At 46.8% G+C, this 22,919-nt stretch overlaps 1 protein-coding gene and 3 non-coding genes across 4 annotated transcripts; 1 reads left to right on the forward strand and 3 right to left on the reverse strand.

The window, feature by feature from the left end:
• Positions 1 to 307: 307 nt before the first annotated feature.
• TRNAQ-CUG lies at positions 308 to 379 on the reverse strand. Its single transcript has one exon. It is a non-coding gene; the product is annotated as a tRNA-Gln (tRNA).
• A 1,429-nt stretch (positions 380 to 1,808) lies between these two features.
• Positions 1,809 to 2,697, reverse strand: LOC118714076 (small ubiquitin-related modifier 2-like). The gene has a single exon (XM_036428990.2). It carries the CDS (start codon positions 2,669 to 2,671, stop codon positions 2,384 to 2,386), a length of 288 nt encoding a protein of 95 aa, XP_036284883.1. The 5' UTR covers positions 2,672 to 2,697; the 3' UTR covers positions 1,809 to 2,383.
• A 1,044-nt stretch (positions 2,698 to 3,741) lies between these two features.
• TRNAL-AAG lies at positions 3,742 to 3,823 on the reverse strand. Its single transcript has one exon. It is a non-coding gene; the product is annotated as a tRNA-Leu (tRNA).
• A 336-nt stretch (positions 3,824 to 4,159) lies between these two features.
• TRNAM-CAU lies at positions 4,160 to 4,232 on the forward strand. Its single transcript has one exon. It is a non-coding gene; the product is annotated as a tRNA-Met (tRNA).
• The last annotated feature ends 18,687 nt before the right edge of the window (positions 4,233 to 22,919 follow it).

Consider the following 22,919-nt stretch of genomic DNA (forward strand, 5'->3'; position numbering starts at 1 on the left):
AGGGCCCTGGTATCCACAGCACGTCTTTGGAGCTTTGTCCGCGAGGCAGCGGAATGGGGAGACTCTCTGGTCGGAGATGGAAGGTCTTCAGTTCTGGAAAACAGTTCTGTTGTGTCTTCCTCTTCTCCATCGCCTCCCATTCTCTTCCCGGAAGCCGGAGTGGCGGCGCCGGGCGCGCCTCGCCGCATCCACTCAAAAGGGCATTCAGCCCCCCAGGGTGACGCTCCCACTGAGAACGGTGGTGGCTGATGGTGCGCACTGGAAGTGCGGAGATCACCGATGCGTGGTCCTAAATGATGAAAAGCTAAGGTTCCACCGAGATTTGAACTCGGATCGCTGGATTCAGAGTCCAGAGTGCTAACCATTACACCATGGAACCCCATTTTGACCAACTTTTGCTGGCTACCCTAATCACTCATTTCTCCTTAAAAAAACAATGTATGCGATATAACTTATAGAATATAATTGAAAAAGATGATACTTTGTTTTATTTCCCTTTTTAAAGAAATACTAGTTTAAGTGAAACCTCTGCTTCTTCCTCCTAATTGATTTTTTTTTATTTATTTTTTTTAATTTGTAGTATTTTTTAGAATTAGATCTAAGCCGGTTGAAGGAAACGCCCAACACAAGGGTGGGAGGTGGGGTTTCTCTGGATGTGTTCACCCACCTCCTTTCCCGGTTTCTTTCCCTGTGTTTTCAGGGACGGGGCTGGGTCTTGATCCGAGAATATTGTTACTTCTGGCGATTTCGATTTCGCCTTCATTTTCAACCCACATAAGGACAAATTGGATTTTAGTCTTCCCGTTCAAAAGGGAGATTTTACCCGAGCTAAATATTAATTATTGACCAGGTACCCTTAATGTATGTCTAGTAGTCCCCCAAGGCTGAATTGCTAAGAAATCCCTGAAACATTTTCAGTTATTCATCCTTTTGTTATATCTCCAACCAAGCAAAATTGCTGCTCAATAAATGTGTGTTGAAGTGAGTATATCTTTTGAAAGGTCAAGAGGGAAGCAGGAAAATGCAAAGACTTTTGGCCAGGTGAGGGTAAAGACCCTTCCCTACACACACACACACACACACACACACACACACACACACACACTCCCTGTCCATCTTCACCGACCTCCTAACTTAAAGGTGGTCTCAGCTAGCTAGCTTCAATGTAGGTGGATCAGGGGCAGGTCTCACCCGCCTCCCCACCCCCAACCAAGGTGGCATGTGTATTACTCCATGAGCCACATCCTTTTTTCTTAAAGAGAAAGAAAAATGTTCACTGGTTTAAAGCAATACCAGAACTTCAAAAGCCCATTCACTATTTAACCATTGGCTTTAAACTGCTCTCTGAGGAGAGGCCAGGGAGAACTGGTTTCGACCTTTGCACACTCCCCTTCCCTCCTTCCGGGAGGGCGGTAGGAAAGCAGGGCAGGTGGCCCTGGGCTGGTCGGTGAAGTTTTTGTGATACAGACTTTTGTGCATGTCTGTGGATTGGGATTAACAACTTTAATGGTGCAGAACATTATAATATGTTCTATTTTTATTGAGATACAATTATATTAGCTTCAGGATTGCAACATAATGATTTAGTTTTGTATATATTGAGAAATGATCACTGTAATAACTCTAGTTAACATCCATCACCACAGTTACAATGTTTTTCTTGTGGCGATAGTTTTAAGATTTCCATCACAGGTACCTTCCAAGACTTTTTACCTGGCCGCTGTGCTTTGTCCCTTTGATGGCCTTCACTCATTTTCCCACCCCAACCTGGAGGCTTGTTTATTCTTTAAAAAATAAATAAATAAATAAAACAAGAAGTTTATTTAAACAACAAGACACTTGACTTGAAGGGGAAACTATCTAGGATTCATTTTTTAGAGTAATTTATCCTACTTAAAGACAGATTGCCCTACATGTAACAGCTCATACAAAAAAGTTATAAAATTGTCCTTGTTTTACAATGATAAATAAAAAACATTAAAATTCTCCAATCAAACAAGGTATGCAAGAATTTTTATGTTGTCCTTTTTTTGTTAAACAGTGAGAGCAAAATAACTTACTGGAGTGTAAAGATAGAGCTGAAGGAGCATGCCACTAATGGAGAAAGGGGGTGTTTTCACAGAACCAGTATTTTTCCCCGTCCCATCGACATTTGATGTAGATCAAAACACACCATTGGCCATTTAAAAAAAATGCAAATGCTTGTGCACACACACCAGTTACTTTATGTACAATAAAGGAATGGGAAGGGGAAATGAAAGGATAGAGAAAACTGTACTGTAGTAGTCAGATGTGTTGAAACCAAATTGCAGTTTTCTAATTGAGAATGTCTTCTTGGTCTGGAGGAACAGAGTTCCGGAGAAAGTAAAGTAAAGTTCCCTTTTTAGTGGACACCTCCTCTCTGCTGCTGGAACACATCAATTGTATCTTCATCCTCCATTTCCAACTGTGCAGGTGTGTCTGTTTCATTGATTGGCTGCCCCTCAAATCGGAATCTGATCTGCCTCATTGACAAACCCTGTCGTTCACAATAGGCTTTCATTAGTTTACTAAGTGGTGTATGCCTCTTAATCTTAAACTGCACCACAGAACCATCCTGCCCCGCCACCTTCAAGTTAATATGATCGTTGTTCTCAGTCTTGACTCCTTCCTTGGGCTTTTCGTCGGCCATGGAGCGCCGGGGTCTCCTCAGCTGCCGCCTCACAAAAGAGGCGCCAGGTCCGCACCAAACGGCCCCAGGAGCGGCAGAAAGGCTTGTTTATTCTTGACTCCATCAGGCTGCACCTTCTCAGGGAATCGCCTGCGGTTGGTTCACAAACGCTGCGAGGCGAACGCAGACAACTGGCCGCGGAGGAATGCGCCGCGGGAGAGGCGGCCGCCGCCGGGCAGGCTCCCGGGCGGGGCGGCGGCTCGCAGGCGGCGGGCGGGGGTGCGGGGAGCGGGGCGCCCCGGCCCCGCCAGAGCCCGGCGCTGCGGGGCGGGCGGGGCGGCCCGGCGCCCGCGCTCCGGCAGGAAGCCCGCTGCCCACGCCGCGCTGCTCCTCTGCTGCGTTGATCCGGTTGGGTTTTAAGCTTCATTCGCGGACTGGTGAGAGCAGGGTCTGATTTGTGAAACAAATACCCGCTCACTGTGCCCGCTCAACTGAAGTCGCCCCTTCTCTCTGATTCTGTCCCCGCTTCTCCCCGGTCCCAGCGGGAAGCGGCGTTCTCCCCGCAGCCCCGCCCGTGGAGGGGGCGCCGCGACGGTCCGGACGGGCCGCACCTGGACCAAGAACGCCAGCGCCGGGCCGGGGGGCGGGGCGGGTGGGGCTGGCGGGGTGGGCGGGGGCGCGGGGCGGGGGGCTGGGGGCGGGGCGGGGCGGAGGGGGGCGGGGCGGAGGGCGGGGGCGGGGGCGGGGCTGGCGGGGCGGGGCGGGGTGGCTGCGCGCCGGCGGTCCCCAGTGGGCGCCCGCGCACGGGAGGCGCCGGCCAAGTTCCAAAAGCACGATGGTTCCACGAAGGTCTGCCCCGCTCCGCCTCCCACTGGATGCATGGAAAACACGGCGATGAAGGGAGTCGATCCCATAACGATTTGTGAACTGCAGTAACGGAAGGCTTGTCCGGTGTGTGGCCGTTTGAAAACAGAGCGTACGGCGTCACCTGACTCCGGGAAGACGGACGATAGGAGATGAGGAACCGACCTGAAGGGGGAGCCCCAAGTCGGGAGTAAAAAGAGGGCGCCCTGGAGCGCGTAGAAAGGTGGTGGCAGCGGTGGGATTCGAACCCACGCCTCCGAAGAGACTGGAGCCTTAATCCAGCGCCTTAGACCGCTCGGCCACGCTACCGCCTGCCTGGGAGCCCTCGCCTGCGGGTTCCCGGAACTGCTTGTGGCTTCTCCCGGATCTCTTCCTCTCCAGCCGCCACCCGCCGTCCTGCCCCGCCGCCCGCCCGCCCGGCCGCGCCGCCCCCACCGCCTCGGGCTGAGCGCCTCCCAGAACCGCGGGCTGGCAGCGCGGTCCCGCCAAGTCCCGCTGCGGTCCCCGGCCGCCCTGGGAGGCTCGCGGGGAGACGATCGGCCCGCTCCGCTCCGCCCGCTTTGGGTCGCTTCGGGCACTTCATGTCAGTTGCATTGTTTTCTGACGTGATGCTAGTAAACCTCATGCGAGAAGGCTCGTCCAACCGCCTCCTTAGCGCAGTAGGCAGCGCGTCAGTCTCATAATCTGAAGGTCCTGAGTTCGAACCTCAGAGGGGGCAGTGCTTTCTTTTTCTATTTAGTTTTTTCTTAAATCTAAATCGAAAGGACAATGAAGAGTTGACAAAAATCTTCTTTCTCTATTTTTATTTTCTGTAGAAAGTGTACACCATCACCTTAAAAAATCCAATGAGGCCAAACGGTAATTTGCTGTTTAACCCAGCCCTGCGCCCCCCTCCGCCTCTCTCCTGCCTCAGGGGCCTCTCCCCGTCTGGTCTGCCTGAGCCCACCGGCTGCAGGAAACCGCTGGTTGTACCTCCGCCACCCACTCTGCCCTCCGCTCTGCACGCCCCCAGCCCGCTCAGGACAGGGCTGCTCTCTGGGAATCCCAGCTCCCTGCAAAGGCCGGGCACCCGGGCACTGCCTGCGGCTGTCACTGCCCGATGCAGCCTCTGACCCGCGCTCTCCTCTGACCCCGTCTCCTTTGACCCCGCTCCTAGTTGCTGGGTTTCCGGAGACCCCTCCGGTCCGCCTCCTCGGCGCCTCCCTCCAGCGCACCCACGGGAGCCAGAGGGATCTTCCTGAAACGCAAGAACAATCGCGTCGCCTGTCTCTTGAAAACCTCACACTTTTTTTTTTGTTTTGTTTTGTTTGTTATTTTTATGATTACAGTTTATTATAAAGGAAACACAGAGCTTTCATATCTGCGGCACATGGAATCCGGACACATCATTCTCCTAGCATATTGACATGCTCATCAACCAGGAAGCTTACACAAGCTTTAGGGTCCAGAGTTTTTATTGGAGTTGCATTGATTGACATCGCCCATGTGGTAGCACTCAGTCTCTAACCCTTCTTTTTTCTGTGGAGGTTGGGGTTATATCACTTAGCTCAAAGTCCTAACCCTGCAGTCACATGATTGTTCTTTCTGGCCTGACCAGCCCTCCTCCTGAATACTTTCTTTAGTATAAAGCTGAGTGTGGTACCATCTAACAGAGACACATGGGAAATTCCGAGTTTAAGAGCTCTCCCTGGCACCTAGGACAAAGACAAATTCTGTATTATAACAATACTTCATACAGAACAAATATCAGTAAATGCTTGTTAAATGAAAGCATGGAGGAATGCAGGAGGAAATGAATTAATTAGATGGCTTTCTGAGCCAGCCTCTCCAAGGTCTTTTCTGGGGTAATGAACTTGGAAGCTTCTGAAACTCCTCCCTTCCTGAAGGGACCTGAACCAGGCAGTCCAAGTCCATATACATCTTGGATTTAGGATCTTAGTTGGCCCTTTAACTGGGAGTGCTAGTGGTGCTGCTGAATGGAGCATACTTTGCATGTTACATTCCACACTACAGTGTATTCACCGTTTTAACACTTATTTAATGAATGCCTGCCATGTCCGAGGCCCTCTCCTAGGTGCTGGGGATACAGTAGTGAGCAAAGCAGACAAAAATCCCTGCCTTTTTGGAACTTCCATTCTAGTGGGGAGAGACGGACAGCCAGCACATAAAGATATGCTAATCGGGTGACACCTCACACCCGTAAGAAAATGTTGTACATGTTAGAGCACACACATCTGATCTGGCGTCTGCTCACCTTTCCCCTGCGCTCTCTTCTTCCAGCCGGCAGGCTCAGTGCGGGGGGCTCAGTGCGGGGGGCTCAGTGCGCGGGGCTCAGTGCGCGGGGCTCAGTGCGCGGGGCTCAGTGTCCGGGGCTCGGGGTCTGGGGCTCGGGGCCCGGGGGTCGGGGTCCGGGGCTCAGTGTCCGGGGCTCAGTGTCCGGGGCTCGGGGTCCGGGGCTCAGTGTCCGGGGCTCAGTGTCCGGGGCTCGGGGTCCGGGGCTCAGTGTCGTGTCCGGGGCTCGGGGTCCGGGGCTCGGGGTCCGGGGCTCGGGGTCCGGGGCTCAGTGCCCGGGGCTCGGGGCCAGGGCTCCGGGCTGAGGTCAGCCTCAGCGGCTGGAGCGATGGGAACCCAGGCACCCATGCGGGTGACATAACCTCCTCTCCTAGCCCACAACGCGCAAGGCGGTCTGTGTTCCCGGGCCCTTTGTACTGCCCTTGCCTTTGGTGTTTTATGTGAAAATCAAAATCCGAACTCAATGGAGACTTCTCCTTGTAGCTGTATCAGTTTGCCTTGGCCGCCATAGCTCAGCACCAGGGACTAAACCACAGGCCCTGATCTCTCACAGCTCTGCCCGCAGCGGGCCTTCCCCTGAGGACTCCCTCCTCCTGGGTCCTGGCGCGGCCTCCTGGGCGTCCTCTGTTCTCAGGACCGTCAAACGCAGCAGGGCCACCCCGGCTCCCTCCGAATCACCTCATCTCCGTTGCAGTCACGTTCGGAGACGCTGGGTTCGAGCTGGAGAGGGGAGAGAACTCAGCCGCCCGCACCGGTCCTTAAACTCCCGCCCGCCCGCCCCGGGCTGCTGCCAGTCACTGTAGCCCTTACTCGCCACCTCCTGTGTGAGCCAGGTCTGTTGTAGATTTCCAGGGTCTTACAGGGTTCATAGATTTCTTTTCCTCTGATATCATCTTAGTCTTCTAATTCTCCCCCACCTCTTTATTCTGATTTAACTCCATTAAAATAATCCTATTTTCTTACATTTTGGTCTTTTAGCACCCCAATTCACCCTATATAATAAAGAGATAATATGCAAATTGACCAGCACTCCAACACCCAGGATGGCTGCCCCCATGTGGTCAAAGATGGCTGGCAGGGGAGGGCAGTTGTGGGCAATCAGGCTTGCAGGAGAGGGTAGTTGGGGGGAACCAGGCCTGCAGAGGAGGGCAGTTGGGAGTGACCAGGCCTGCAGGGGAGGGCAGTTATTTATTATAATTGGGCTGGCAAGGGAGCAATTAGGGGTTGATCAGGCTGGCAGGGGAGTGGTTAGGGAGTCATCAGGCAGGCAGCCAGGCAGGCAGATAAGCAGTTGGGAGCCAGCAGTCCTAGATTGTGAGAGGAATGTCTCAGATTGGAGAGGGTGCAGGCTGGGCTGAGGGACATCCCCACACCCTATGCACGAATTTCATGCACTGAGCCTCTAGTTTTAAAATAATAGTCTAAATGGATATACATGTACAATGTGCCAATGATTATTCTAGACACAACCCATCTGAGAAAGAAATCATTTGTTCATAATGACACAACCCAAATACAGTATTATTTAACTTTCATAATAGTAGTAAAAATATCTGACATCTATTGAATTGTTACTATGTCCCAGGCACCATTCCAAGAACTTTACTTGCATTATTTCATCTAATTTCAAGACTCAGATCATGGGGTTGTATTCGTCCTTGCCTTTCTTGAAACCTGGTATGGCAGGTGGACTATCATGCCCTCCAGTGACCCCAATTCTGGTCTTCATCATCCTGTGTGCGCCCCTCCCTGCTGTGTGAGCTGGATATGACGACTAACTTCTCACCAACAGAGCACGGCTATGTGCTTTCGTACGGCAGATTCCGTCTTGGGCAGATCTCTCTTGCCCGCTTGGCCTGTGCTCTCTGCGAAGCAGGCTGCGTGTCCTTGGACGAAGCCCACAAGGCAAGCAACTGGGCCACGCCTCGCCAGCACCTGCGGGGCCACTCAGCAGTCCTGGAGGAGCTGGGTTCTGCCAACAGCCACGGGAGTTTGGACATGAACCTTCTAGAAGTTCAGCTTCAGGCAAGACCTTCAAGGGACCCTGAAGCAGAGGGTCCAGTTGAGACAGCTGGGCTTGGAAGTGGTAAGAGAACCAGCGTGTATTGTACTTTTTTAAATCACTCAGTTTGCCATTCTTTGTTGCATAGCAACAGACAACTTCACATGCTTGGATTTGTAAATTTGACATGCAACAGAATCACTTCGGAGTCTTAATTAAAAATCGGATCCCTTGGCCTCCAGCTTAGAATATTCTGGCTCAGTGGGTCTGAGGTGGGATCTACAAACCTGGGTTTTTAACAGCGACCTCAAGATACCTGCTGTGATCAGCTGGACGACCTCTGGCCTCGCACCTACCCCGCCCGAGCCCACCAGCCTCCGCTGACTGCTGTGGGAGGTGGCTTCCTCCCAGGAGTGTCCTTTCCCTCGGGCCCTTGGCTCTCGCAGCGCACAGCCCAGGCTTCCTCCGAGCAGAGAGAGGCTCCTCGCTTTCCAGGCTGAGTACGAACGAGCTCTGGCTCTACAGACACGGGGGACAGTGAGCGAACATCACAGCTTTCGGAAAAGAAGGTATGAAGCACGGAGATTCATTTTGTTGAGAAGATAAGGAAAATAGACCTTATTTTGTGAATAAGAAAAGATATATGCCACTTATTACTTATGTATTTATTTTTGTTGCAAAGGAAGAAAAAAGAAAGTAATTTTTCCTAAAATAAAATGGTTATTTTCAAAATTAGAAGGCAAATCATAGGACAAAAACTGGAATGTATATGTAAGTTGCAGAAAGTTTGTGGAGGAGAGATATTAAGAAAATAATCCTATATAATAAAGAGGGCATATGCAAATTGACTGTCACTCGGCCACATAGCTGGCTGCACCCACAGCTGAGGCCAAGTTCTCATAAAAAGCCTTAACGAGCAATCAGCAGGGGCCTGAGGCTGTGCCCTCCGCTGCCCCATGGGGCTTGAAAGGGGAGCTCAGGACATGTCCCCACCTTGGCGCCAGGCCAGGAAACCTCAGACTGCACCCCCTGCCCAGCAGGGCTTGATGGGGGACCTCAGGCTGCTCCTCCCACCTGGCAGGGCTTGATGGGAGACTTGAGGTGGCACCCCCCGCCCGCAGCAGGCTTGATGGGGGACCTGGGGCTGCACTCCCTCCTGGTGCCTGGCCCAGGGACCTGAGGCTGTGCCCCTCCCTGCCTGGTGGGGCTTGACAGGGGACCTCAAGATGCATCCCCCCCTAACCTTGGCCTGGGCTGGGAGACCTCAGGCCATGCTCCCTCCTTGGCACTAGGCCAGGGGCTTGACAAGGGTGAGACTGGCCGGATCTGGATCTAGCCCAGTGTGGGGGGTGGCCAGATCTGGGTCTTGCATGAGTTTGAGGCGCATGTGGGTGGGCAGGGACTTGACTCTGGATCCTGTGATGTGCGCCAAACTCTGACAGGAGGAAGGTTTTCATATACATTTTACTATTTTTCTTTTTTTAAAAATATTTCTTTATTGATTTCAGAGAGGAAGGGAGAGAGAAACATCAATGATGAGAGAGAATCATAGATCAGCTGCCTCCTGCATGCCCCCTACTGGGGATCAGGTCCACAACCTGGACATGTGCCCTTGGCTAGATGGAACCTGGGACCTTTCAGTCTGCAAGTGATGCTCTATCCACTGAGCCAAACCAGCTAGGGCAGTAGTTGGCAAACTCATTAGTCAACAGAGCCAAATATCAACAGTACAATGATTGAAATTTCTTTTGAGAGCCACATTTTTTAAACGTAAATTATATAGGTAGGTACATTGTTATTAACTTAATTAAGGTACTCCTAAGCTGGCCTTTGCTAAAAACTCAAGGGGCCAAAGAGTCGCATGTGGCTCAAGAGCCGCAGTTTGCCAACCACTGAACTAGAGCTATTAATTTTCTTTCATCTCTGACACTTCCATTATAGAGAAAGGGCAAATAGCAATATCAAAATATTTCCTCTAATTAATCCCCTTTTAATGTGCAAGAATTTCGTGCACCAGACCACTAGTTTTAATTAAAAGCAAGTTAAGATTGGAATGAATAACTAAGTCAATTACATTACTTATATGTATGTATGTATGTATGTATGTATGTATATAAACTGTCATCAAGTCTTTAAACATGGCCATTTTTAAGTCTTTTATTATTTACAAACAATTATTATTTTAATTTGATGCTTTGGGGAAAATCGTTTTTAGAAGTGTTTCATATTTAAAGATTCATTTAACAAAACCTGAAAATACTCTAGAATTCAGGTTTTGATAAATGTAAAAACATAACATTGAACTGGCTAATGATCTACAGACTCCAAGGAAAAACTGGATTCATAAAACTGCTAACAAAAAGATAAAGATTGCCGAAGCCGGTTTGGCTCAGTGGTAGAGCGTCGGTCTGCGGACTGAAAGGTCCCAGGTTTGATTCTGGTCAAGGGCATGTGCATTGGTTGCGGGCACATTCCCAGTAGGGGGTGTGCAAGAGGCAGCTGGTAGGTGTTTCTCACTCATCGACGTTTCTAGCTCTCTATCTCTCTCCCTTCCTCTCTGTAAAAAATCAATAAAATATATTTTTAAAAAATCAAGATCAACAAGTAGTAATCACATGGGACTAAATGAACTAATAAGAATTATTATAATATTTGTAACTTTTTATGTTAAATATTACTGTTTTTTTATCTTTGTTTCCAATATATAATATTTTTCTCCTAAGCTACTGATGATCTACAGCAATTTACCAAATTATACCTTTGTAAGCAAAACTGAAACACTGATCTTTTCTTTCCTACCAGATCCTTCAAAATTTCAGATACTCTTAACTAATCCATTTGTAACCAGATTTAAAGGTGATGATGCTTTCACTTATGTTTCACAATTTTAAAACAAGCTCTTGCACCTAAACTGAACTGATCCCACAGCAGAGGATTTGAAAGAAAAATTAACCAGGAAGTGAAACAAATGACATCCGTGTGGACACTGACCCCGGTTCTGGACCATTCTGTGATCTAACCCTAACCCTCCTCCCCACTTCAGCTCCTCCCTGCCTCACAAACACTACGGAGGCCAAGCAGAGTATGATTGTTACTGCTTCCCGTCCCCTTTTGTCCTGTGTGGGAAGATAACTCAGCACTGGGCATGGCTTTGAACCTACTTTGCAGGTCAAAACATGCAACCGGTTATGCATATACTGAAGGATGGTCAATGCCTAGCCATGTCCACCCAGTGAAGAGACAGATTTGGAAGAATACTTTTTCCTTGGTAAGTATTGCAATGACCACCACAGCAATCACCAAGCAGAAAAAATCTTTAAATTTCTTTGCATGAATTATTTTAGACAACAGAATTGCTCCTGACCATATCCTAGCTGAGCAAGGTGGGGTTTTCTCTGTTGTTAATGCCTCTTATTGTACTCTGATAAACTGAAGATGAACCTAGATTAAATCTGAACATAAACCACAAGTCCAGTGTCCACCGGTACCTCTTTCATATCCTCAGCTGACTGCCCTCACATATTGCCTCCTGGTTCAGATCTACTCTTACAATTGTAGTTGGCATTTTGTTTGTTATTATAAACATTTTGCTGTTATAAATAATTGTTTTGCATAGCTTGTACTATGATGACACCACCCAGATAATGCTTGCTCAACTTTTTAAGATGACCACTAAGCCTCCAAGACTTAATATGAAAAACCTCAAGAACCTACAGAGGTATTTGCACTTAAAGAAAAATGATGGTAAAGCCTTCCCCTGTGCTGGCACTCATGCTGCTGAGATGTGGCCTAAGGCTCTTATGCAGGACCTGACAGACCCCAGCCTGGAATGAGCCACCTGACAATGGAAAACCAATGACGCTCTTACCAACTGATCAGTGCTTCTTTCTGACAGAAAGTGCTTCTTTCAGAGGAACATCTTGATGAAAAGAGGCAAATATAAACAATAACAAACGGAGCCACTTTGAGCTGGAGCTGGAGTTGCCCTCACAGGGGAACTGCCCTGCACATCTTACCCCGCAGACTTTGGGATGCTGAAACAGGGAAAATGACAGTTTGGGACTGGGTCTAAGGCAACATTGCACCCCAAAGAATTGTTTGCAAGGATAACAAGAAGGTAGTTGTAGGTAGTCATAATACACCACAAATTAAAAACATTGCTTAGGAAGGTGGGGGAGGAGGAGAGTAAAGATAAACCAAAGAACACATATGCATATGTGCATAACCCATAGACACAGACAATAGTGTGGTGAAGGCCTGGGAATGGAGGAGCTGGGTGGAGGCAGTTATACGGGAAGCAAAGGAGACATCTGTAATACTTTTAACAATAAAGATAAATAAAAAACAAAATAAGAACACTAGAATTAGCATCACTATATAATCTTACCTAAACCAATAGAAATGCCTTTCTTATATTGATATAACTATTCCCCTTCCCTTGCTCACCAATACCCCTTGACATTGTCTTCTAATTAGAAACTATTTGGTCTTCTGCCTGAATCTGTTTCTTGAGTAGGTATTTTTTAAAATCTTAAATAAATATTTGTTCCCTCTCACTTTGAAAAGCCTTTTATTTTATGTTAGAAGCCTATACACACATGTCTATAGCAGCTGTATTAGCAGAAGCAAGAAACTGGAAACAGTGGAGATCCAAGATGGCGACTTAGGTAAACACCTAAACTGCTGCCATGCACAATTTCACAATTACAACTAAAAGGCAAAACATCTATCAGAGGAAGAACCAAGATGGCGGCATGGGGCAGACACCCGAATGCAGCCTACCACAACAAGTTTTAATTTAGAACTGAAAAACAGGGGAACATCACCCTGAAGCGCCGAACGGCTGGCTGAGAGGAGGCTCCACCATCTGAGAAGGAGAAAGAAGGCGCTGAACCTCAGGAACTGTGAAGGTGCGGAGAATGGTGCGTACGAAAAGGCGGCTGCAGAGTTCGCTGCCCGACTGCTTGCAGAGCGCGGAGAGGGCAGGCTGAGTTTGCTACCGGCTTGCTCCCTGCGCGTGGAGAGGGTGGACAGCTAATGCGCAGCTGTCTTTCTTGTTGGGGAGGAAAACAGAACCACCCTATTGTGCTGATAGATGGCCAGACTGTCAGGCAGTGGGTGGGGATCTCTCAGAGGTGTGTGAAGCCAGCTGCCATTACTGCGGGACTCAGAAACCAGACCCTCGTAGGGAGGGGCTAAATAAAACTTTCTGCACCACCAGAGACTATGCCCCATCCAAGCACAGCACAGAGGCCTTTCCAGTGGCTAGCTTCCTTTTTCGCTGCCAATAGGACTCTCCTAGGGAGGGACAGACAGGAATTCAAAGCATGTCTGCGCCTATACAAAAGAGGTGCGTGTCTGCAGCCAATTGTGAGGGATCAACAAAGTTTGTCTGTGCCACACTGGGACTCCGCCCATCCAAGCTGAATACAGAAACCCTCCTAGCTGAGACACTTCTGATCCTCAGAGGCAATTGGCTTGGAGATCAACGCTTCCCAGTGATACCAACAACAAGCAAGGCTTAACAACAAGACTGCACACACAGCCCACAAAGGGCTACACCAAGACTGTCCACCTCAGGTAACTGGGAGGTTGACTCACTGAACCATATAGGACACCTTAGCACACAAAGCCACCCTACCAACTCAGGGAAGCTGTGAAAATGCCAAGACAAGGAAATAGATCACAAAGAAAAGAAATGTAGGAAAAGAAGTGACTGGATATAGAGTTCAAAACCACACTTATAAGGTTCTTAAGAATTTCCTAGAAAAGGTCGATAAGACCTATGAGGAGATGAAAAGGGATCAATAAGAACTAATAAGGGATCAACAAGAACTAATAAGGGATCAACAAGAAATAAAGAATACATTATCTGAAATAAAAATATTATACAGAGTCCTAAAAACAAAATGGAAGATCACAAGAATCAAGTCAAAGATTTGGAACATAAAAAGCCAGAAGACACTCCTCCACAGAAGCAAGAAGACAAGAGAATCCAGAAAGTTGAAGATAGTGTAAGAAACCTCTGGGACAACTTCAAGCGAACCAACATCAGAATTATGGGGGTCCCAGAAGATGAGAGAGAGCAAGATATCAAAAACATACTGAAAAAAATAGTGACAGAAAACTTCCCCCACCTGGTGAAAGAATTAGACTTACAAATCCAGGAAGCACACAGAACTCCAAACAAAAGGAATCCAAAGAAGACCACACCAAGACACACCATAATTAAAATTCCAAGAGCAAAAGACAAAGAGAGAATATTAAAAGCAGCAAGAGAAAAGCAGGTAGTTACCTATAAAGGAGCACCCATATGATTGTCAGCTGATTTCTCAACAGAAACCATGCAGGCCAGACGGGAATGGCAAGAAATATTCAAGGTGATGAATAGCAAGAATCTACAGCCAAAAATACTCTACCCAGCCAAGCTATCACTTAGAATCGAAGGCCAGAAAAAGAGCTTCACTAATAAAAATTAAAAAAAAAAAAAAAAAAAAAAAAAAAAAAAAAAAAAAAACTTAAAAAAAAAAAAAAAAAAAAACTAAAAAAAAAAAAAAAAAAAAAAAAAAAAGCCAAACCAGAATTATATGAATTGCTGAAGAGGTTCTTTCAGAAGAGAAAGTAAATAAAGATAAAAACTATGAACAACAAATACCTAACTATCAACAAGTGAATCTAAAAACCAAGGGAATTAAAAAAAATCTGATGAACAATATTAACTGTTGAATATAATAGAATCAGAGGTATGGAAGGGGAGTGAACTGACGATTCTCGGGGAAAAGAGGAGAGGGGGGTGTGGGAAGAGACTGAACATAAACTGTGCACCTATGGATGAGGACAATGGGGGGTGGGGAAAGGGCAGAGGGTGGGGTGGGAACCTGGTGGAGGGGAGCAATGGAGGGGGGGGGGATGAGGAACATTTGTAATAATATGAACAATAAAGATTTATTTGAAAACAAAATATATATATATAAATAAATAAATAAAAATAAAAACATCTATTACCCAGAACCATGGGAAAGCTGGCTGAGTGGAAGCTCTACAACTAGACTGAAAGAGAAAAGAGCATTCAGGGCACAAGTGCTGAAAAACTGAGGTACGGTGACCGCAATACAGGCAGGCGGCGATCCCGGCTGGTGGAGGGCATTGCTTTCTTCAACCCGAAGAGAGACAAGCTCCCAATCTCGCTGAAATCCATTTTCTGGGGAGAAGCTGGACTGTCTGCCATCGAGTCAGAAAGTGAGGGTGGCAGAAACCGGTTTGGCTCAGTGGTAGAGCATCAGTCTGCGGACTGAAAGGTCTCTCGTTTGATTTCGGTCAGGGGCATGTACGTTGGTTGTGGGCACATCCCCGGTAGCGGGTGTGAAAGAGGCAGCTGGTCGATGTTTCTCTCTCATTGACGTTTCTAGCTCTCTATCTCTCTCCCTTCCTCTCTGTAAAGAATCAATTATATATATATATATATATATATATATATATATATATATATATACACACACACACACACACACATATATTTTTTTTTCTTTTTTTTAAGTGAGGGTGTCTTGTTGCAGAGCTCCAAGCAAAAGTAATTGTTTTCTGTGCTGGGGTGCGAGATGCAAGGACCTGGTCAGAGAGGCAGAGACAGCTGACTGGCGGTCATTGTTGTTTGCCACGCCCTAGCCTAGTGACACCCTGAGACTCTGCCCCTAGTGACACAATCTACAAACATAACCAAGTATCAAGCAGCTGCTTTTGCATATGAATGGCCTTCTCTATTGCAGTTTAACCTAGCAAACTTGCAACCTGGTGCAGACAGCTCCAAAGCCTCCAAGCTCCAAGCAGGGAGGAGAGGTCTGTGGTTCTCACTGTAGCTCCTCAGGGTGGCCTCAGACAGTAGCTGAACTGCACCCCATTGGAGATCCAGAAGCCAGGTCAGTGTGAGACACGAGATTTCAACTCCTCACATCCATAAGTGTCACATTCAGGAGGCAGACTCAGTGAGCACCAAAGCCCCACTGAAACAAGGCCTGCTCCATAAGCGTGTCTCCACCACAGCAGTTCTTCCATCATACACAGTGTGTCCTCACAGCCAATTGGCCTGGTGGTCAATTCCTCCCAGTGTACCACAGCAATCAAGGCTTCACTACACCAAGACTGTGCACTCAGCTCACAAAAGGGTGTACCAAGAGCAACCACCTCGGTTGATTGGGAAAGCTGAGCAACTGGTCCCTATAGGTCACCTACCACACAAAGCCACTCCATCAACACAGGGAGGCAGCCAAAATGCGGAGACACAGAAGCATGTCACGAATGGGTGAGATGGGGGAAAGTAAACACAGAGTTCAGAATCACATTTATAAGATTACTCAAGAATCTTCTAAAAACCTCTGAGAAACTTGAAGAGACCTTCAAGGACCTTAATGAGAATACCAAAATAAAGGAAAAGGATCAGTCGGAAATTAAGCATACACTGTCTGAAATAAAGAAAATACAGAAACTCAACTGTAGATCAACGTACTCCAAGAGTCAAACCAAAGATCTGGAATATGAGGAAACAAAAAACACCCAACCAGAGAGGCAGAAATAAAGAAGAATCCAAAAGTGTGAGGACAGTGTAAGGAGCCTCTGGGATGGCTTTAAGTGTACCAACATCTGGATTTTGGGGGTGCCAGAGGCAGAGAGAGAGCAGGATATTGAAGGCCTATTGAAAGATATAATGACAGAAAACTTTCCCTACCTGGTGAAAGAAATAGACTTTCTTTCACAGAACCCCAAACAAGAGGAAACCAAAGAGGACCACACCAAGACACATCATAATTAAAATGCCAAGGGCAAAAGACAAAGAGAGAATCTTGAAAGCAGCAAGAGAAAAACAGTTAGTCACCTACAAGGGAGTACCCATACGCCTGTCAGCTGATTTCTCAACAGAAACTATGCAGGCCAGAGGGGAGTGGCAAGAAATATTCAAAATAAAGAACAGCAAGAACCTACAACCAAGATTACTCTACCCAGCAAAGCTATCATTCAGAATTGAAGGTCAGATAAAGAGCTTCACAGACAAGAAAAAACTAAAGGAGTTCATCACCACCAAACTAGGATAACATGAAATGCTAAAGGGTATTCTTTAAGAAGAGGAAGAAGAAGAAAGAGGTAAAGGTAAAAATTATGAACAACAATGGAAGCTAAAGAGAAAATAAACAAATAGGACTACATCAAAATAAAAAGCTTTTTTACAGCAAAAGAAACCATCAATAAAACAAGAAGAAAGCCCACTGTATGGGAGAACATATTTGCAAATGTTATCACTGATAAAGGTTTAATCTCCAACATCTACAGACAGCTTATACAACTTAGTAAAAGGAAGATTAATGATCCAATTAAAAAATGGGCAAGGGACCTAAATAGAATCTTCTCAAAAGAAGACAGAAAGAAGGCCAAGAGGCACATGAAAACATGCTCAAAGTCACTAATTATCCAAGAGATGAAAATCAAAACAACACCTGTCAGAATGGCCAACATCAACAAATAAACAAACAACAAGTGTTGGCGAGGTTGTGGAGAAAAAGGAACCCTCGTGCACTGCTGGTGGGAATGCAGACTGGTGCAACCACTGTGGAGAACAGTGTGGAGCTTCCTCAAAAAACTGAAAATGGAACTCCCATTCGATCCAGTAATCCCACTCCTAGGAATATATCCCAAGAAACTAGAAACACCAATCAGAAAGGATATATGCACCCCTATGTTCATAGCAGCACAATTTACAATAGCCAGAATTTGGAAACAGCCTAGGTGCCCATCAGCAGATGATTGGATCAAAAAACCATGGTCCATCTACACAATGGAATACTATGCTGCCAAAAAAAAGAAGGAATTCTCATCATTTGCAGCAACCTGGATGGAATTGGAGAACATCATGCTGAGTGAAATAAGCCAGTCAATGAAAGAGAAACACCACATGACCTCACTCATTTATGGATAATAAAGAACATTATAAACTGATGAACCAAAAGATAGATATAGAGACAGTAAAGCAACAGCAGACTGTCAAATTACAGCGGGGAGGGGAGAGAGATCTGGGGGAGATAAGAGATCAACCTAAGGACTTGTATACATGCATATAAGTACAACCAATGGACACAAAACTCTGGGGAGGGAGGCATTTTTGGGATGGGGGGCAATGGTATATGTACACAGATAATAATTTAATAAAAAATTTTAAAAATTATGAACAACAAAAAGACATCAAATACATACCTACTAACAAGTAAATCTAAAAATCTGAAGAAAAGAATGGACTGGTGAATATAATAGAATCAGGGAAATAGAAAGGGAGTGGACTGACAATTCTCAGGGGGAAAGGGGCCTAAGGGGTGTGAGAAGAGATTAGACAAAAATCTTACACCTATGGCTGAAACCGGTTTGGCTCAGTGGATAGAGCATCAGCCTGCGGACTGAAAGGTCCCGGGTTCGATTACGGTCAAGGGCATGTACATTGGTTGCGGGCACATCCCCAGTCGGGGGGTGTGCAAGAGGCAGCTGGTCGATGTTTCTCTCTCATTGATGTTTCTAGCTCTCTATCCCTCTCCTTTCCTCTCTGTAAAAAATCAATAAAATATATTGATTTTTTTCTAAAAAAATCTTACACCTATGGATGAAGACAGTGGCAGGAGGTAAGGGCATGGGGTCGGGTGGGAAATCAGGTGGAGGGGAGCTATGGGAGGAAAAAAGAGGAACACCTGTAATAATCTGAACAATAAAGATTTATTATATTAAAAAAAATAAATTGGAAACATCCTGACAAAAAGACATGGACTGAAAAGGGCTTCTGGTGGAGAACTGAGCTCCAATTTAAAAGCAGAGCCCAGCCAAAACTGGTTTGGCTCAGTGGTAGAGCGTCAGTCTGCGCACTGAAAGGTCTCAGGTTCAATTCCAGTCAAGGGCATGTACCTTAGTTGCAGGCACATCCCCGGTAGTGGGTGTGCAAGAGGCACCTGGTCGATGTTTCTCTCTCATCGATGTTTCTAGCTCTCTATCCTTCTCCCTTCCTCTCTGTAAAAAATCAATAAAATATATTATAAATAAATAAATATCCCAGCAGCCATTTCTGCACAGCAGCCTCTCACACAAACTGCACTTTCACAGAGGCCTCCAGCTGAATTACTGCCTGCACTATCCTGCCATCTGAGCCAGCCCTTATAAAGAAGTTCCTGGTATCCTATTTCAACCAATAGGACGGAGGCTTTCCCCATCCAATCAGAGTTGTGCAGCGTGGGCTAAAGTGGCTCTATCTATCTATTTTGACCAATCACGACAGTACTTTATGGACCAATCAAACTGGGATGATTTGGAGTCCTCATTTGCATGAGCACAGACCAACCAGGGAACATCTATACTAAAGGCCCAGTGCACAGATTGGGGTCCCATGGATTGGTGTATGGGTGGGGTCCCTCGGCCTGGCCTGCACCCTCTCTCAATCCAGAACCCCTCAGAGATGCCACGGAACCAGTCTTGGCCCGATCCCCACAGGCTAGGCTGAGGGACCCTACCAGTGCACAGTTGGGGCTTGGGAGGGCTTCAGAGCATGTCCAGCCCATCTTACCCAGTCCTGATTGGCCAAACTCCAGCAGCACACTAACCTACCAATTGGAGTGTCTGTCCCCTGGTGATAAGTGCGTATCATAGTGACTGATCAAACAGTTGAACAGTTGGACATTTAGCATATTAGGCTTTTATTATATAGAATAAGCAAGCTCCCCTGCGACTTAGAGAGTGCATTTTCTATGGAGACTGAAAACTCTGATTTCCTGGATGTGCCGAAACACTGAAGATGCTTCCCTGGAGCAGAGCAGAGCTGTCTTGTGGAGAAGGGCCCAGTCACAGGACTGTCTGGTCCTCACTGACTCACTGCTGTGCTGTTTCCACAGCCCTGTTGTATTACAATTGAGTTGTTTTGTACTTAACTTTCCATCTTCACCACACTCCAAATTGGGGATTCCTGTTGGCATTAAATTGGCACCAAGCATCAGTTGACAACCCCAAGCATCCTTTATTGGGGGGAAGGTTTAAACAAACTCTGGTGAATTCATACCACAGACCAGTACATAGCAATGGAAAGGAATGGAGCATTGACACTGAATAACTCAACAACCAAAATGTTTCAACAGAGAATTGCTATGAGTGCAAAAGCCTATCCCAATAAGTTACTGCCCCGCACCACGGGGCAACAACGAGGGCAGGTGGAAACCACCTAAGAGAGTGAAACAAACAAGGAACACAAAGAACGGAGGCAAGACAGGGTTCTGATCAAGCCTCCAACTTTATTTTTGGAATGGCAGTATATATACAGCAGGAACAAAGGGGGGCAGGGTTGCCTACGCAGCGGGGTCTTTGACAGTGTATAATTGGTTTAGGCACTGAGTGACAAGGTAGTAAGGTACCTGGCAACACAGGATTGGCTAACTGCCAGGGCGGTGTAACATTCCAAGGTGTAACATTCCAAGGCCGGGCTAGCTATGGGGGAGGATCAGGAAGGGGAGTTGCAGATATCCTCCGGAGCAAGATAGGTTATATTTAGCTTCTGGCCAAACCCGCAGGACACCGCATAACTTCTGCTAGAAGGAACTTAATTCTAAGATGGAGTTGTATTTTCTTAAGACAGAGTTGCTTGTCTCAACTCTGATGGCTCCCAATAAGTTACATATTGTATGGTCTTATTTATATAACACTAGAGGTCTAGTGAGCCAAACCCATGAACTTGGGAGGAGGGTTCCTCAGCCTGGCCTATGCCCTCTCTCAGTCCAGGGGCCCTTGGGGTATGTCCACCTGCTGCTTTAGGCCCACTCCCTGGAGGGAGCAAGCCTATGCGGGCAGTCAGACATCCTTAGCACTGCCACAGAGGCAGGAGAGGCTCCCAGTACTGCCACTGTGCTTGCCAGCCGTGAGCCCGGCTTCTGACTGAGCAGCACTCCCCCTGTCGGAGTGCACTGACCACCAGGATGCAGCTTCTGTGCTGAGCATCTGGCCCCTAGTGATCAGTGCATTTCATAACAACCAGTCATTCTGTTGTTTGGTCAATTTGCATGTTAGCCTTTTATTATATAGTATTCTTGACATTACAAAGCCATAGAAATGGAAAGAATGTTAGTTTTTGTCTGATTGGGGGAGGGGATAGAAGGAAAGTGGAGTGGCTATAAAAAGGCAACATGAGAGACATTAATGGTGATGAATTGTTGTGTATTGTGACTTATATTAACATCAATATCCTGGTAGTTATGTTACTAAATGTATGGAACCAATGGCGATTTGGTTGGAAAGTTTGTAAGGAGGAAATTCTGAAAAGGGAGCTGGCTAAAGGTGGCTTCCCCTGTGTCTCAGAATTCCAACTTAGTGAATTTGTCCAAAGGCAGCACCCCTAATTGTTCCTTGACCTTTCTAAGCAAGTCTGTGCATGCGCAGACCCTTGGTTATTTATCAGAATATTTATGCTTAATCTTTAGGTGTCCTTGCTAAAGGACACTGCAGAGATATATGTCCCTCCAAGATTACTTCCCTACTGATTTTATCTAAAAGATAAACTTTATCTCAAACTGATGTTACAACAAAAGCCTGAAGAGGTAAGCAAACGAGACAGTCTGTTTTTTTTACCCAGGCAGTCCCTTAGACCTCTCTTTCACAACAAACATGTGTCAGAGTTATCATTCATCTATTGCTCAGGGTCTGCTGGTCAGCCTCAACAACTAAGCTCATGAAGTTTGCCACTTGGGGATACTCTGTTCAAGAATGAGATGTCCTGGGTCGGGTGCGGCCAGGCCCGGAGCAGCAGCTGCCAGGCTAGGAGCGGCCAGGCCTGGAGCAGCGGCTGCCAGGCTGGGAGAGGCCGGGCCTGGAGTGGCCGGGCCCAGAGCAGCCGGGCCCAGAGCAGCTGGGTTGGGTGTGGCCAGGCCCGGAGCAGCAGCAGCCAAGCCCAGAGCAACCAGGTCGGGAGCGGCAGTGGCCAGACCCGGAGCAGCTGGTTGTGGAACGGACCAGAGCAACAGAGGCCAGGCCCGGAGCAGCCAGGCCCGGAACAGCTCGCTTCTCGCCTGCCCCCGCCCCAGGGCTTCCTCTCAGACATGGCTGGAAACTTTTGCGGGAACTTGAGGGTCTGCTGAATCAAGTGATGAAGGCTTAGATCTGGATATGTTGAGTTAGTATAGGGCTGGGGTGTTGATCTGTGAGTGCCTTGTGCGGGGCCTGGATGAGGTTGGTTGACCTATTTGGAAGTGTCTTTTGTGGGAAGTGTTTCTTTGGGCATGTGGAGGTATTATTGATATGAGAAAATGCTAAGTAACTGATTTACTATCTGAAAAGGGATTTACTATTGGGGAAAGGGAGGGAGGAAGAGACTGAACATAAACTGTGCACCTATGGATGAGGACAATGGGGGAGGGGAAGGGGGTGGAGGGTGGTGGGGGGGAACCTGCTGGAGGGGGGAAGAAATGAGGAACCTTTGTAATAATATGAACAATAAAGATTGATTAAAAAAAAAAAGAATGAGATGTGGTTGTCATTGGGTAGTTTAATTTACTTGCAGCAAGTAAAGGAAACAGGAGGTTTACCTCCAAAGCTGTCTCTCCAAGATGGTACATAAGGGATTAATATCCAAAATTTTTAAAGAATGCATTCTACTCAACACCAAAAAAAAAAAAAAATCCAATTTTTAAAAATGGACAGTAGAAAAATAGACATTTCTCCAAAGAGGAAATACAGATGGCCAATAGACACATAAAAAGATGCTCAAAGTCATTAATCATCTTAGATACAAATTAAAACGAAAATGAGATATTGCCTCACACCTGTCAGAATGGCTACCAGCAATAAATCAACAAATGACAAGTGCTGGCAGGAATGTGGAGAACAGAGAACTCTAATAACACTGATGGTGGATGAAAGGAGCCACATGCTAATCTGAAAAACTCAGGGAAGGCCTGCGTGGTGGTCTTGCAAACTCAGAGACCTAAAAGACACAAAAGATGGTCTGAAATTAAACTTTAACTAAAAGCAGTGATAGTGGGTAATCACCTCCTAGGTGATATCTTCCCTGATAAGGTAAACTTTTACCTTGACTGAGCTTATTGTCTTTTTGTA

The sequence above is a fragment of the Pipistrellus kuhlii genome, unplaced genomic scaffold (genome assembly GCF_014108245.1).
Source record: "Pipistrellus kuhlii isolate mPipKuh1 unplaced genomic scaffold, mPipKuh1.p scaffold_m20_p_96, whole genome shotgun sequence".
In the NCBI taxonomy this organism is placed as follows: Eukaryota; Metazoa; Chordata; class Mammalia; order Chiroptera; family Vespertilionidae; genus Pipistrellus; species Pipistrellus kuhlii.